The 16,169-nt window shown below is 44.9% G+C and overlaps 4 protein-coding genes across 4 annotated transcripts; all 4 read right to left on the bottom strand.

Annotated features, from left to right (window-relative positions):
- Positions 1-7,366: 7,366 nt before the first annotated feature.
- EYB26_003465 (uncharacterized protein) lies at positions 7,367-8,564 on the bottom strand (the record flags this gene model as incomplete). The annotated part of the gene is made up of 1 exon (XM_054262766.1): positions 7,367-8,092. The coding sequence occupies one exon, from the start codon at positions 8,090-8,092 to the stop codon at positions 7,367-7,369; it is 726 nt and encodes a 241-aa protein (XP_054118741.1).
- A 516-nt stretch (positions 8,565-9,080) lies between these two features.
- On the bottom strand, positions 9,081-10,349 carry EYB26_003466 (uncharacterized protein; the record flags this gene model as incomplete). Its single annotated transcript, XM_054262767.1, has 1 exon — positions 9,081-10,349. The coding sequence occupies one exon, from the start codon at positions 10,347-10,349 to the stop codon at positions 9,081-9,083; it is 1,269 nt and encodes a 422-aa protein (XP_054118742.1).
- A 300-nt stretch (positions 10,350-10,649) lies between these two features.
- Positions 10,650-11,794, bottom strand: EYB26_003467 (uncharacterized protein; the record flags this gene model as incomplete). The annotated part of the gene is made up of 2 exons (XM_054262768.1): positions 10,650-11,177; positions 11,447-11,794. 2 exons carry the CDS (start codon positions 11,792-11,794, stop codon positions 10,650-10,652), a joined length of 876 nt encoding a protein of 291 aa, XP_054118743.1.
- Positions 11,795-12,495: 701 nt separating this feature from the next.
- Positions 12,496-14,357, bottom strand: EYB26_003468 (uncharacterized protein; the record flags this gene model as incomplete). The annotated part of the gene is made up of 7 exons (XM_054262769.1): positions 12,496-13,081; positions 13,142-13,317; positions 13,372-13,428; positions 13,491-13,535; positions 13,590-13,895; positions 13,954-14,087; positions 14,144-14,357. The coding sequence occupies 7 exons, from the start codon at positions 14,355-14,357 to the stop codon at positions 12,496-12,498; spliced, it is 1,518 nt and encodes a 505-aa protein (XP_054118744.1).
- Between the last annotated feature and the right edge of the window lie 1,812 nt (positions 14,358-16,169).

Raw genomic sequence — 16,169 nt, forward strand, 5'->3', positions numbered from 1 at the left:
AAAACAAACAAAGAGATAGCCTGGAAATTAAGCAAATCACGTAGATGATTTTAAGCTCGAGCCTACCTACACATACCTTGTACATAGAATGAGTTATCTTCACCCCGGACATTATCCCATGTCCGTACTCTTAAGGGAGGTCACTAACTAGTTAAAGTGCATAGGCCGTTTGCATGCATATAGTGATTATGAATAAGTATACAGAGTGGTCCAAGATACACGATAAGCAATAAATTAGTGCGAGTAATTAGTAAAGACTAGCTTAGCACATCAACCGTCATATGATTCGAGTCCTCTTTATTTGATACATCGATAGTATCACGCCATTAACGGCAAGTTTGTCAACACGGGCTGGTTCATGTTGTTGACTGCGACGGAGATAGATAAAGCGTGACTTTATTTCTAATCAAAAAAATTCGAATTTATTTAATCTCCGCTATTCCGATACATTTTCATGCACTCAGAAACATTCCAAGGCTGACGCTATAACCGCAACATTTTTTAAAGCGCGGGACAAAAAAAAATTACCGCAAATAGTAATATTAGCAAAACCCACCAAAAAAGCGGGAAGGGAAAAAAAAAAGTCAATGACGAAAGAGGTGGGATAGAACAAAACAACCAAGGTCCTAAGTCCTGTCTTGCAGGTCTGGGGGCTGGTCTTACCACGTACTCGGGTTGTCATCAACTCAGCCATGTGCTCGTATACGGAACGCATTGGCGCTGGAAGAGAACGCGAGGGGGCCGAAAAGGAGGCACGTACTCAGCCTCAAGATTTTGCCCAGGCAGTTAGTTATTCAGCATTCGTTGTCAACTTGTCATATGCTTAGACTCTTAGTTACAGTAGGTAACTAGTTATTGTATAACTAACTTAATAGTAACGGATGATATAACGTGATTGTTTCTTGGCTAGATAAGTAGCTTCCGGCACCACCGCCCAAGTCCTGGCCTAGTTACTTCAAACGATGTAGTTAGGTTAGTTAAGACTAAGTGCCAATAGAGGAAATGCCTGTTTTTGTTAGTGAGTCAGTTTCAGTACGCTCGGACAATTAAAAACACGCTTGGGTCTGATCCCCTGTCGGACATCAGGTCTGGTGACTATATACGATGGGTGTCTACTCCGTAGAATGTACGGAGTAGTTAATTAAAGATGTACGTACGCATCGACGACTGCCACGGATGGGTGCCCGGTTTGGGAAATGGATTGTAGAAGCTGTATGAAATGGTAGGCGATCAATGATGTCATCGTCTACTTGATAGAGTACGCTGCAGACGCTATTCGCCGTATCCCAGCATGAATCTCTTAACAGCTGGCTGTCTAATATTAGAATTAATAGGCTAGTGAGGCAGACGGTGATGATCAGGTAGATTAAAATATATTGTTCAAGACTAAATCAAATGCAAGTCGGAACTAATTGCCGACGGGTATTCTCGGATGACACAAACAAGAAGCAAGAAAGCAGACATGATAGCGAGGTAAATCATGGGGAAAAAAATCTAATTAAAACAGAGTAAGACATGTCATAATGAAAATAGAAGAGAAGAAAATAAAACAAGAAAGTCTTAGAATTCAGGCACACAGGAACGCAGCCAATCAGCGACCCTCAGCACCGCATCAACAGTCAACGAGTCAACAACCTCTCAGTCGTCTCTTGATTTCTTGGCGCTTGGTGAAACGGGTTGAAAGATGATTCGCGTGATAGGAAATCAAGTTTTCTGTCACTACGTAGTATGTAGTGCGTAGCAGGTGTACCCCGCTGATCGTGTTTGATATCCTTGCACGGGTAGAGTCAGTCACATGGTTAGTTGTCATGACCCCTCCCGTGCCCTAACTAGTCTGGCGGACTAACAACCCAACGGGGATTATCACATCATAAAACGACTGGTTTGAGGCGATCGGATGTCCATGATACGATTTTTGCGTAATCTTGTCGTCGCTGTGCTGATTGTTTCTCCACACTCACGGTCTCAAAAGGCCCATAGTCGTAACGTCTGTTCGAGTGTTGGTGGCTGTCTGTGCGACAGTTTGCAGTGAAGAAGATGGCTGGGTAGGTAGGCCTGAATTGAATTTCTTCTTCGACAGAGAAATAAGAGCAGGCAGGTCAACAAAAAAAAAGTTCCACCCGATAATTAAACAAATATAGAAGTATGCATGTTGAATGATGAACGATGTATGAAAAAAAAAAAAAAAAAAAAAAAAAAAAACTCCGAAGACCGAATCCGAATCCCAAATGATGAAACCGTAAGCCGAACCGAGACCAAGCACCCAAATGCAGTTAAGTTGTGTAGATGTATCCCTTTCTATGCGAATTGTGTTGTTGTTGGTCGGTTGTTGAAGGTAGACAGAGCCGGCTGTACCCTCTCCTCACGAACCGTGTTGTTTGACCATTAATCGTATACCGTTGGACGTCTGTAGTCGAATGCATCGAACAGGGCAGGTCTGTTTATTTCGGAGTCGGAGGAAGAGGGCCGGTTGGAGGGGGACCGGGGCAAGGAGGGAAAGCAACTTGTGTGTAGGAAGGCATTTTGATGTGAGAGTTTGACAGTACTGAAATAGTACGTAGTAGTTGTGTGTAGCACTTGAAGTAGTAGAGAGACACTTGTCAACTTTGAGGTCTGAATTCAAGATGGATTGTTACAGATCAAGAAACTTTGTTGGAACTTTTTAGGAGAAACTCAAGGGTATTTATAACCATCCCACGCAAGATTGCTACACCCTCAAAAAAAAATAATTTTAGTTGGGTTAATTACTACGTATGTGGTATGGTTACGAAAAAAAGGAAAAAGATCCATCCATCGTTACGGTTTACCTTTTAGTGACCGTGTTACGGCTTACTCCGTATCCGTACTTAGTTTCTCACCAATTTACCGGCCGTCAGCCTTGTTCGATGTGTGAGGCTAAGCTCCACTCAGCCCACTCAGCTGGTGTGTAACCCATTCCTCAGGCTGACTCGTTGAGTCACAGGGACGTATGTATGGTAACTACTCTGTAAGTCGTACAGGAAACTAAAACAGGTAACTATGTCAGTCATGACGCACTGGTGGATCTGTGCGAGTCGACCTGTTGAGTCCTGTTGAGAAGGTATTACAGGATCAGGTACGGACTTCCGGAGCAAGGGATGAAAGGTAAATACATCACCATGATGAAGCCCGAAAGGAAAATTGGTCTTACTCGCGGGTTTTCACTCCAGAGAAGTATCAAATGTACGTCGGATAGTAGATACGTACTAGTTTAATAAGTGTGCCACTCCAGCGGTGTAAGTAGTTGCAACCGTTCCCTGCGCCCACCGACTTGAAACAAGCCCGGGGTGAGGAAGCGAGCGCGCAATCGGGCTAGGACGGACGACGCAGAGGCCATTTCATCTTGACTTAAAAATGATCAGGCTATCAGAAGACACAGCCTTGTTTCTGAGGCCATGCAGCCAGGCAGCAGGCAGCGGCCAGCATGCACCCCTGATCTGTCATGGAAGATAGAAATCAAAACGTCTGTGTGTCTGCATAAGTCTACTAGATAAGGACTTACTACACCGCAAAGGGAATCGATAGTTCTTATCGACCTACCTTGCCCGCTTTGTAGTTTATTTAGTCAAAGTTTACTACGCGTTCCGTGCCTATCGTAAACGATACGGACAGAGTAGGAGATCTGTCAAGTTCTCAACGTTGGGGTCATACGTTGCCAATATAAAAATCTGTGATATTTGCCGGCATACCATGTTACAATGAAAGAGGAAGAGGAAAGCGAGCCGATTTACATGGCTGGCTGGTTACAACTTACCTGCCGTCAAAGACCACTCAGTATACACGGAATATATGCAACCTTCGTTGTGCTTTTTTTTCCTTTTGCTTTGGGTTCTTCATTTCATGATTAAATCAATTCAAGTAATTAATAATTATCTTTTCATATCAAAGGAGCAATCCCGACTCCCGAGAACTCCGCAAATATTAGCTAGTACTCCTCCTACGTACGCCTACGTACTCCGTACATACGTGCGTAGCAGTTTAGTTACAACACATGTTACAACAGCGTACAACAGAATCCGACCGATCCGCACCCCACATGGCCTGAGTAACTAGCAAATTTTAACATAAGGTTGCCCGTTAAGCACCAAACTCTTTATCCCTCCAGAAAGAAAGAAAAAAAACTTCTCATCTCCGGCTCATGTGTAAAAAAATTACTAAAAATGTAGTCCGTAAAATCTCTAGTATCCACTGTTGAGTCCATAAAAGGGGTATCCCCGTTGTGTGTCTCAAACGTAGTGTCATACTTGGGTACGTTACTGCGTATTTTTCAAATTTTGTATGGATTATGGATTAGGGTTGCCCCTTTTATGGAGCCTTCTTTGATCGTTCTTTGAGTCTTCTCCCGTGTAGCCTGTTTGGGTTAGTATTGTATCACATGTAAATTACGTACATTACGGGTACTCCTACCCTACACCGTAGTTACTCTGTACTGTACAATCCTGTAGTAGATATTTTGATTGTCTACTTGCTTCAAATAGAATGTACTGCAGCCGATAAACTCTTTTGTTATTTTGTGCCTAAAAATAAGGTTAACTCATGTCACGATGTAACTCTCGACTTACGGTGAGATGGCACTAGTCGGGAGGTGTACGTCAAGAGATGTGACTGACCGCCCAATTGCCCGAGACCGATTGATCACACGAACTACTAGGGCCGCTAGAGGATGTACTGCGGAGATTATGTTAGGTATATTCGCCTGCTTGCTAAGGAGTATGTAGTAAGAAATTAACGAATCGCTTGGGCAATAACTAATTAGCCAGTTAGGCACGGATGATTAATTAGTTATGGACTGATTCATCACCAAGATCCGCACTGCATATGCAGAGTACAGCCGAAACAAGTGACACCTGACACCCCAATATATGCAGGCAGCAGACGTTGTATACGAGATCTCCGCGATCCCTGCATAACATGGTCCTAGCATATTTAAACATGTACTCCGTAATGTTTGATGTAACTGCGCAAGTACCTACTCCGCAGGTGCAGAATGCCTCAAAAAGGAGACACAATCAAAATGAAATGAGACTTCAAATTTTCATGCGTAGGTACTATTTGCATAGCGCGTAGTTACAGGGCCCATCGCAGCGGGTCTTGTTGGAGGTCTGTCTCATTCTCCGATTCTCGTCTTTGAGACGGGGGTCACGGGACTTTGATTGAACTTTTGCATCAATCTCCCAACAACACTCGATGAGTCGATACATGTCTGGAGTACAAAGGGGTTATGTTTTGACGGAGTTGAAAGCTGAACATGGCAACTAAACGGGTTAAAACAACTCTTTGTTAGGAAATGATGCAAGACATAATCCAATGATGATACGATAATACCGAAGCACACGCCTGGTACGGAGTATTTTCAACAGCACGCACAGCCACGACCAGCAGACCAGAAGGCCAAGGCCGACAGTGATCAGTGGCTAGCCGTAGGCTGGTCCGTTTCTCCGTAAAATGTCTTCCACATGGGAAAAGAAGCGTCTTTGCTTTTTTCGTTTCCGTGTTTCATGTTGATCTCCACGGTTCGTAATGTCTTAGACCGTATTAGTTCTAGTACCCGCGTATCTGTAATACCTGCTCCGTAGTTGTATTTAGTATGGAGAAATCGCGTATTCACCCGTCTCTTTACGGGGTGTCGCAACGTTCATCTAGCATCGAGACATCTACTGTCCAGTGCCTATTATAGTTCGTTATTATTAGTTGTTAATTTGTTCTTTCCCAAGCAACTCAATATCAAATCATAAGTACAGAGCAACTACTCGTCTTGCTCAATACACATACATACCCGCTCGATACGGCGACATCATCCCCCAAAATAAAGAACGCCAATGAATTCGCGATCTACAAAAATCGATCCTCCAACGTCAAGACTCAACGCAATGAAAAACCTTTTTTTTTTGCTTTCGCAGAAACTCTAACGAACTGAGAAAAGGGCGATCTCATATTCTCACCGCTTCTCAGTCCCATGGCTCTGGATACGAATCGAGCGGCAAAAGAAAAAAGCCACTATTCCAGCCATTTACGTAGTTAACTTAAGTTAGTTACTAATCAGATTATTCATCCACGTAGACGTGTAACGTATAAGACTGGATATCGCTGAGTTTGATCATCCTGAGATGCCAACCCAAGGAGGACTCAGATACTCGAACTATGACAATCCGAGCCGATCGAAATATTCGTTATCGTCATAAGAATTTACCATGGAGAAGAAGGAAGACTACTAGTTATGTAGTAACTAGTTAACTGATTGATTTCCAATCGAATGACAAAATATATCATTAACCTCGGTTGTATAAACCCCTTTTACGGAGTTTGGGGAACTGCTCCATTGGGGTCGTCGCCACCAGCCAATTTCGTTTGAGTTTCTCTAGCCACAGCGCTCATGCAGGTACAAAAACACAAAATCTGAGTTACACCTTTACAAAGTAATACATACAGTTGACGGTACGGTACCGGGTAGTTAAATTACCACGTGTCTAGGGTTATTGGGTTATCACGTGAAGTGTCGTACCCTAGAATGAACATTGACTCAGGCATAGCTCGAGTACAATGGTAACTATGCATCTCGTTGTCGCTTTCTTTTCCTTTTCCTTTCTTCTTGATATTTGGCCCGAAAAGTCAAAGCACATTGGTTTGCCAAATCAATTCATTAGGGCCGAGTGCTGTGAGCGGAAGGTTAGCATGCAGCCTTATGTCTGAGACGATCCAAGAACCCCCAACCTCACGACGCTGATCCAACATCGTCTCCGCGGAATCCTTCAACCTGTCAAAGGAGCATAATGCCTGCCAAACTTGAAGCCCCAAACCGCTCATCTTAAGCAACATAGTCCCCCACGACCCGCGGAAATAGGTAGCAAGGGATACAGCAAGCAAACCCAAGCACGATCACTCAGGGCTGGGATATGAACTGGGTGCAGAAAAATCCAATCTTACCTACCACGGGCCTACCAGGATCTAGAGCAGATGAGCGTTCTGTCAACGTAGGTAACCGCCCTCCTCACGACTTGTGGCAGGAAGCCGCCGGCGGTGTCGACGAGAGCAGAGAATCTTATTGGGATATGCTAAGTTTGATACCGGTTCCAGATTGTCAAATCATTTTTATCATGAAGTATGCCGAATCCTGTTATTTGTAGCCTAGGTGCCATTCTGTGTTGAAACAGAAAATAGAGGACTAATCACCTAGCCGGTAATGACTGCTGAAACTGGTGAATGAATCTAAGACTCTCTCTCTCTCTCTCCTAGCACAGGCAAGAGTCCTCTCATCTAGAACGGAAGTAAATGACCGCCCTTTCCACGTTGATTTTCTGCCCCAACAACTCACAATACTCCTTTGTAGGCTCATGCCATACAGCGACATTCAAAGCCCATTAGGTTTAGATATATCCATGAGGTAATCTTTCCAAACAGCACGCGTTTCATCTTGGCAGGTTCCATGATACGTAATCAACAACTTGATGACAGGATGGGGCTTCTTGAGCTTCCTGAGATCTTTGATCAAGCTGTAGAAGCATGTAAGAAGCCACCAAAAGTCCGACTTGTTTGCTTCCGGTTCATCCATTTCAACGAGGTCGAATCCATCGATCAATATGTAAATTACTTGATCCGGTTGAGCTTCTTCAAGCATCCCGATGAACAGATCACTGAGAAGATTGGTTTTCTCTTGCTCCTTTTCCGGTTTTTCTTCACGGATGCTTTTCAATGTACTTATATACTTGCGGACAAATTTTTGCTTGTCCCAATGTTCTCTGTCATTATCATAGTACTGAGAAGTCAAATGTCGAAGCATACGTCGCACAGTGGTCATGTCTCCGATGGTTGCAGGGTATTCAGCACAAGGATACATGAGAGTGAAGACCTTTTCGGCTTTTGGCAAGATAGATAACTTCTCATAGAGCAACAAGGTTAGCTCTGTCAGTAGAGACACCGTATTCGCTCCCCGATAGATGTTCACCGAATCATTGTTGACCAGTAATGCATCGGAAGATTTTGAAGTAATCCAAGCCCGAAATCGTTCACTTTTGACGAAACCCGTGATGCGATCGTTGTAGATAGGTTTTGGTATTTGACTTATGGTGTTTTTCATCCGTTCAATGACCGCGCCGTGGTTGCTTGAGGTTTTTACACTCAGCAAGTAATTGAGCCGCAGTTCCTGAGTAGAATTACCTTTAATACTAGAAAATTGTATTTTCACGCCGCATTCCTTGGCCTCCGCAGTAGCGTGCCACTCGTCGCCAGTAACTGATCTTTGGCGAGTCAAAGATAGTCCTTTGTGTACTTCTGCAGTAGTACGTCCTAGTGTTCTGGTAGCAGGTACTGTTAGGTCAGCTACAGGTGATCTGTGTACTACAGTAGCATTTCCTTGAATATTGATCGAAGGCACTTGTGCTAAATTGGTCGAGATTGATACGTCAGTTCAGTCAGTTGCTTGGAGGGTTATCACCACGTTTCAACACAGTAGCGTTTGTGGAGTAAGTCAACTTACTTTTACGCCATTCGGCCTTGGAAATTAATTGAGGAATGTAATTTCTCAGCTCGACTTTTGTTTTCTTCTCCATTGAGATGTATTTTTTGTCTTGTCGGGTGTACTTCTTCAACTTGGTCGTCGTGACACAGCGATATCGTGGGGATGGTCCGTCGAGGTCTCGGGATGTTGTACAACTTGGATTGGTTATTAGTGTCTAGTTCGATTTTCGGAGTAATTGATTGTAGTTGAAAAGTAAAAGCCCCTCTTTCAGCGAGTCCTTGCTCATATATAAGGGACTTCCCTGACTCATGATGTTGACTCACGAGAATGGGACGATTACATATTCAAGGATGGGATACGGATGAATCACTGAATGTCACTCAGTAGCTAGGAAGATGATTATATATTTTATGAGATTATTTGTTTGACTAATATTCTCGAATGACATTTGTCACTTATGAAGCTATAGTAAGCGGTAGACATTAGCGATCAATCGCGTTGTTGAGGATCTATTGACCTACCGCAAAGTTAGAGTTAGGGCCGGACAGCCCGATTTTCTGATATATAACAACTCTGCTCAATCATATTGTATGTCGTACCTATTCACTTATTTCCTCAAAAACGTCAAAGCTGCGATACAAAGAGCATCCACTCCAGCTTTCATTGTCGGCTGTATAACAAGTGCAAAAAAGGCTGAATGGTTCGTCGGTATCTCCTCTGTCGGATTCTCTTCTTTCGACACTCTATCCCAAAGATCAGGGTCAATGCCTCCAAGGAACCAAAAACATGATGGAACACCCTTGCTAGTTGCCAGCGTAGAAAAGTCTTCGGCGACATTCGATCGCGATATATCTCCATCAAAAGAGTCCCCAAAGTGTGTTTCAAAGGACGCAGCTAATTTAGATGCAACGTCCCTGTCATTGTTTGTAGGCGGAAATCGACGTGTTGGGGTGAAAATCGGTGGTTTCGGTGAACCGCTGGCCATACATTCTGCCTCGACGATACGTCGAATAGCAGATAGAATCTTCTCCCGAGTCTCCAGTTTGACTGTTCTAAAATCAAGCCCGATTTCGGCCCGATCCGCAATGATATTCTCGGTCTGTCCGGCTTGTAGACTTCCGACAGTTACGACCCCTAGGTCAGTCGGGTCAATTTCCCTGCTCACGATGCTCTGCAATCTAACCACAATGTGCGCAGCTAGAAGAGCAGGATCTACCGTCTGATGAGGCAATGATCCATGGCCACCACGCCCAAAGACAGTCACCTTCATACTATCAGCAGCCGCCATAATCGTCCCAGGACGTGACCCAATAGTCCCCGCACGCATACGCATCACATGCTGCCCAAAACAATAATCCGGAACAGGAATCTTGGAATAAAGTCCATCGTCAACCATAGCCTGCGCACCACCGCCGCGTTCCTCATCCGGCTGAAACAATACAATCAGCGTTCCGCTCCATGCATGTTGAGTATTTGCAAGAAGTTCGGCCGCTGCGAGAAGACATGTTATGTGCATGTCATGTCCACATGCATGCATCACTGGTTTTTCGACACCTTCGGCATCACTCATGGTGATCGAGCTTGCGTATGGGAGGCCAGTGAGCTCCTTGACTGGGAGTGCATCCATATCTGCGCGGAGAAGAATGGTTTTTCCAACGCCATTTTTGAGTACTCCTACTAGACCGTAGCCACCGATATTTGTGTGGATTTCATATGCTTTTAGCGCAGACAGATGGGCCGCGATTTTTTCTGATGTTGATTTTTCTTGCCGCGAAAGTTCGGGATTGGCGTGGAAGTACTTGTACAGATCTTCGTACGGACTTAGATCTAACGAAGCATTCTTCAAAATGTCCGACAATTCGTGTGCCTGTGCCATTTTGGTCTATTGAATAGTTAATGTGGGATGAACTGCAGATGACTCAGAAATTGGCAAGCGGGCCTCCAACCAGTTGATGAGACTTGACTCACTTGAGCGGGGTGACTGGGGCTGGTTTGTCGATTACATAAACGAGGGTTGAAGATTGTTGCAAGCAAGTTAACTGGTTAGTTAACATACATAAAGTCAATTACGGTATTGAATTGAATTGTAACGCAGGTCTTTTTAGTACAGTGGTTACAGAAATTAAGAGTCCTATTACGTCGTAAAGCAAACTGGAATATATACACCTCTTCCCCATCAGTCGTGACCGATAGGTTTGGGAGACTTTTGCCAGGCAATCTTAGCACCTGTCAGAATCTCCATCATCCGGGGCTGAGTGCCTATTTCCTTGGGATCATCACCAATGAAGTTCAGCGGAAATCCAAGATCAAAGTCTTTTATACTGTCCAGGTATCGAATCTGCTCATCCGTCAAGTAGATGCTCAAAGCACCAATGTTGTCATGCAGGTGCTCGACCATTCGGCCACCAACTACCGGAAACACATTCCTTGCCTTCTGCATGATATAGGCGAGGGCAATCTGTTGGACGCTGTTGATTCCGTGCCCAGAAACCACCCTCTCCAACGCTGCACTAACCTGGCGAGCCTCCTCACTCTGGACACCGCTGCGGCTTCCCTGGTTGGAGTTTTCCGCCGCTTCAAGCTGTCTGGCAGTTTTAAATTGACCACCTCCAAGAACATCCCATGGGCAAAGCGCCATACCAAAATGAAGGGCCATAGGAATGATCTCTCTCTCGAAATCACGGCGCATTACGTTCCATCGGCCCTGATAGACGGGAGAAAGGAGGCTTGCCGTGATCCTTGGCATATGTATTGGCAGTGGCTACGACCCAGGCTGGTGTATCTGAGATTCCAAGATATAGCACTTTGCCCTGCTGAACAAGATTATGGAGGGAGTCCATAAGTTCTTCAATCGAGGTCGTCCAATCCCACCAATGAACGTAGAGGAGATCGATATATGTTGTTTGCAACTTGCGAAGCGAATCGGCAATCGATAAACGAAGAGATTTTTTTATGGTTTCCTCCGTAACTGACTGTCTTGCCAGTCCCCAGCTCATGCGTACGGTAGGAATTGGTAAATTTCGTGGCGATGAATAGAAGGTCCCGGTTGCCTCTTGCCGCCATCCATTTGCCGATATACTTCTCTGAATCCTCATTTTGGTAGTTATTTGCTGTGTCAATAAAATTCCCGCCGGCATCCGTGTATGCGTCCAAAAGCTCAAAGGACTGCTCCTCATCCACGGTGCCCATGATCAAGGACCAGGACTTCCCAAGGGACAAGGCGCCGAGCGCAATTGGAGAGACACGAACACCAGCTGTGCTGGAAAGAATGCGGTAACGACCGAGTTCGGTTTTGGGCTGTTCTGGGACGGCAAAAACCATGATTCATTGATGTTCTTTTGTAACGTTGCATTAGGTTTCGAGTTCTTCCAGACCAAATCATAGGATCCGGTTTTCTATCTCCCTTTATATAAGTCTTCCAGAATTAGATTCAGCCCCAGATTTCAGACGTCGACGTCGGAGTTTACGGATTTAGGCTGACGCTGAGATTCCTAGAGATCTGCTACAGATTCTTGACTCCCGGAATGTATCAGTATGTCCTAGGAGCAATTAGCCTCCTAGAGTTACAGGTACAGTTCCCAGAGGCAGTCGTATTCCCCTGGGATTGGGTGAGTGCTTCAATATGCTTGCCGATTTCAAATGGCCTGTTCGGTACCTAGTAGCAAGCGATAATAATGATGGCTCAGTATTTTGAGGGTACCGCTGGTGATTGGTAGGACAGACGATATCGTATTCCAAGGTTTTCCATATATCCCCGCGTTATCCCCGACGGTCTATCTGCACCAAAGAGCCGCCTTGTTCTCCTTCATTCTCCATACTTAGTACCTCATCAATAGTCTTGCTATTGGTCAAACATTAAGAAAGCTACCTACAGAGGAGGCTGGTATTCGAAAGTGGTATCGTATTAGATTGGACCTAATGCTGGGGAATAAAGGACATAAAACAGTCATAGCAAAATGTTGCATACATCATGAGAATTGTCAACATGGGGAATCAACCTTCCATGCCTCCACGCTGACTTACTAACCAGCTAGCTTCACCTTCACTAATGCCCCAGGCGAGTCATCCGCCTGTGCGCCAAGAATAAAGTCCCGACTGAAATCGATATCCCTGCTCCTCTCAATCTCAGAAACATCCAACTCGAACTGTCTGAAAACAGAAGCCAGGATGATGAAGAGTTCGGCACGAGCCAAGGCGATGCCCAAACACGCCCGAGGACCGCGACTGAACGAGATGAGATAGCGCTGGAGTCGGGCATTGTCTGGCCCAAGCCATCTCTCCGGCTTGAAGACTTGTGGTTCGGGGAATTTGTCTTCGTTGAAGTGGACCAGATTGGGTGACATGCCGACTATAGTATTGGGCGGAATCAGGTATCCTTGGTAATCAAATGCCTTGTCTGGGTATTGGCGTATGATACGGTGCGTGACTGGGTTGGCGAGACGGAGACCTTCGTGGATGACTGCGGACAGATATGGAAGCTTTTCGAGCTCGGGCAAGCTGGGAAGATTATCGGGGTCTGGGATTGCGGTCTTGAGCTCGTTGAAGAGTTGCAGGCGAATCGTAGGGTTGGCTGAAATATGATATGTGGTTCCACGGAGGACGTGTGCTCTGAATTTCTGTTAGGCTCCCATTTATCCTCCCTCCCAAAGCTTGGCTTTCTTTACTTACGTTGTATCCGAACCAGCAGCTACCAGGCTGAACGCCTCATCTCTAAGCCTTGCTGGCTTCAATTCATCTGGTGGTAGCGTGCTGTCCAATAGTTCATGAAACACGGTCCTATGGGCAGCGGTTTGATGTGATGTATCTTGACCATTACGGATCGCTTCAACTTGACGGGATAGTTCCTTGAATATCAATTAGCGAGGCCGTGTAAACCAATCATCATGAACAGAAATTACCATGCGAAAATCGAGGATTTTTGCCACTGCAGGTGTGAAAGTCTTGCTCACGCGATCCTGAGGAAGACGAGTATCAGTATCATCTCATATCGTAGGAATAACAAAGGGGGATTACATACCGGTAGAGAATAGGTTAAACGCATCAGCCATGGGATATGAGTATTCTGCCCTAGTTAGCAATTGTCCTTTTAAAAAAAAAGCCCCATTCTCCAACGTACCAGCAAGCTAACTTTCAAGAAATACGCCACATTATCCGTTTCCTTCTTGCCAAAGTCCGGTTCCAAGGTAGTAGTAGGCTCTCTCGCGAAACAATAGTCGTTGATGATATCCAGAGTCACCGCCGCGAAGATGTACTTCAGATTCATCGTCTCGCCAGTCAGACTCGCCTCTTGGAGGCGTCTGCACAATATAGCTGTAGGGCGTTGGATTGTTGGTACCAAATCAAGAACTGCTTTCCTCGAAAAGAAGGGGCTGAGTGCACTCCTCCGTACACGATGAAGTTCGTGCGGTCCCGTGCCAAGTAACTACATGGCATATAGTTAGTATCTCGAGGATGATATATAAATAATCCAAAAGACATACCGCAGGATAAGGACCAAAAGTCTCGGCAACATGAGGCGGTTTCACCTCTCTGCCATTTTTCTGATTGTGAACCACCTCAAAGTAGTCTGGGTCATCGATGTGGACAGTTTCTGGGCTGATTCTGATGATTGGGCCTGCATCAGGAGTCAGTGAATGTGACGTGAGGGGATTTCTGTTAAGTGAATCATACCGTAGATTTTGTGGAGCTCTTTGAGTTTGAAAGCATACTGGCCTCCAAGATAGAGATCATAGTACCATTCATACAAAAAGGTCACTTTTGCGAGAATTGGGCCTGGGATGTGAGCTGCATGGTGGAATTTGAGACGATATACGACAAGAGCTACAATGTAGAGCAGAATGCAGCTCAACCACCATTTCAAGGATGGTGTCAATATGTCGAGCATCGTGTGATCGTGGAGTGAGTTGATTATCGATGCGTAGAACGCTTCAGATAGTCGAGCCATGGAAGATGTCGCGATGTTGAAGCTCTTGAAAAGAAGAAGTAGCAAATATGAAATATGAGAAGATATGGAATTTCTCATCATAAGGAAGAGCGCCCCCCCATCTATATACCAGTCTGTTTGTCACCTCTGCCTTCCACTTGTGGTTAGCGCCGTTGGGCGTAATGATATATCCTCTCTAGCAAGGAGCTCCTTCAGACATGCACAGTATCTAGTTAATGAGTAGAATACAGAGAATGCATTAGCCCCCCATCTCAAGCTCACACATACTACCCACTGCCTGGAATCCTGTCCAGCCCCTCTGGGTCTCTGCTTTCTTTGATAGAATGTCGACTTGACCACATGGTAGGATGACAACCGATTGCTGCTTGGATAAACGGGTTTCACCAGCCAATGGTATACCTGGGTGTAACCGCAGGAGTGATCTTCATCAAAGATTGTACACGGTTCTTTTTTGACGTTTTTCATATGTTGTATGTATGCTCTCTGTGTATAATCGCGATTCGGTATTCATGGACACCGGGTGTAATCATCTTTGAAGAAAGAAAAGGTGATATCAACAGCCCACCTTCGTACGCGTAGAAGCTGTCGACTTGTCGTAGCTCTGTAGTTGCTTGCGAGGGATCTTTCAAGCTCTTTGGTACGTAACTGGGTAACCTTGAAGACCAAGTCACTCTCAACTCTATATTTAGTGGACATAAAGATGTCTATGAATGGCATCAAGTGCAGATCGTATTTGTCGCCCAGGTAGCACGGAAATTTAAAGGTCTACAGCACGGTTACCTAGGTAGCAAAAACCCGAGAAAGGGTACAAAGGATAGTGGCGAGGCTTTACCCAGATCGGCTCCGCCTCGTGAGTTTTTATCAGGTCATTGAGTGTCACGGACCGTTACTCGGTTTTGGATTGCTTTTATAGATTCGGCCTCATGGACATCTAAGGGTGCTTTGAGAGGCGTACCACCGTCCCCCAAGCAACTCCCTGGTTGGGGGCTTTAAATAGGAATTTGATTGTGCTTGGATAGCGATTATCTCTCAAGTCTATCACACTCGTAAAATCGAAGCTTGGATATTGCTCTATCTATTTTTTCTAACCCCAAATGCCAATTGGACAGAAAAGGGTCTACAACGGCTTTGCATAGTAGATTCATGGGGTACATGCGAATCCACACATGAACCACTCAATCTGTGGCTATTAATAGATATTCTCCGAACCGGGTAGAGTGGTCATACCCTAAATTTCGACAGAGTCATGAGAACAAATGTCATTTTCTAGATGCGATGGTGCCGGCATGGCGGCGGGGTTCTCGGCTCTTTGTTTCAGTCGCTAATAGACTGCCCATCTTTCGCATGGGCTATATAAAGATCAGACTGCTTCGTCATTGTGGGGGACACCCAAAATCCATCAATTGATGTAGTCTGCAGGAAAAGTGATAGCATAGCAGTTTTATGAACATGACCGTCTATTTCTTCTATGATGAGATATTTTGATATCCGACAATCAATCAACACTTTAGAAAGAGACGACGGCGTATGTTTCACGAGGTTAGGGCTAATTTTGCGAGTTTGCGGGGAAATTATGATAGAACCATACTTTCATTATTTGTTTAATGATTTTAATCTCATTTGTGAACCTAATCTGTATTAATTGTATATATATGTATAACCTACACTTCACAGGAAATGGGATTGATGATGATCACTGACATTGAGGTCCAAGTCGGACGATACTCATTCTCATACTTCACTATACTCAGT

The sequence above is a fragment of the Talaromyces marneffei genome, chromosome 2 (genome assembly GCF_009556855.1).
Source record: "Talaromyces marneffei chromosome 2, complete sequence".
NCBI lineage: Eukaryota > Fungi > Ascomycota > Eurotiomycetes > Eurotiales > Trichocomaceae > Talaromyces > Talaromyces marneffei.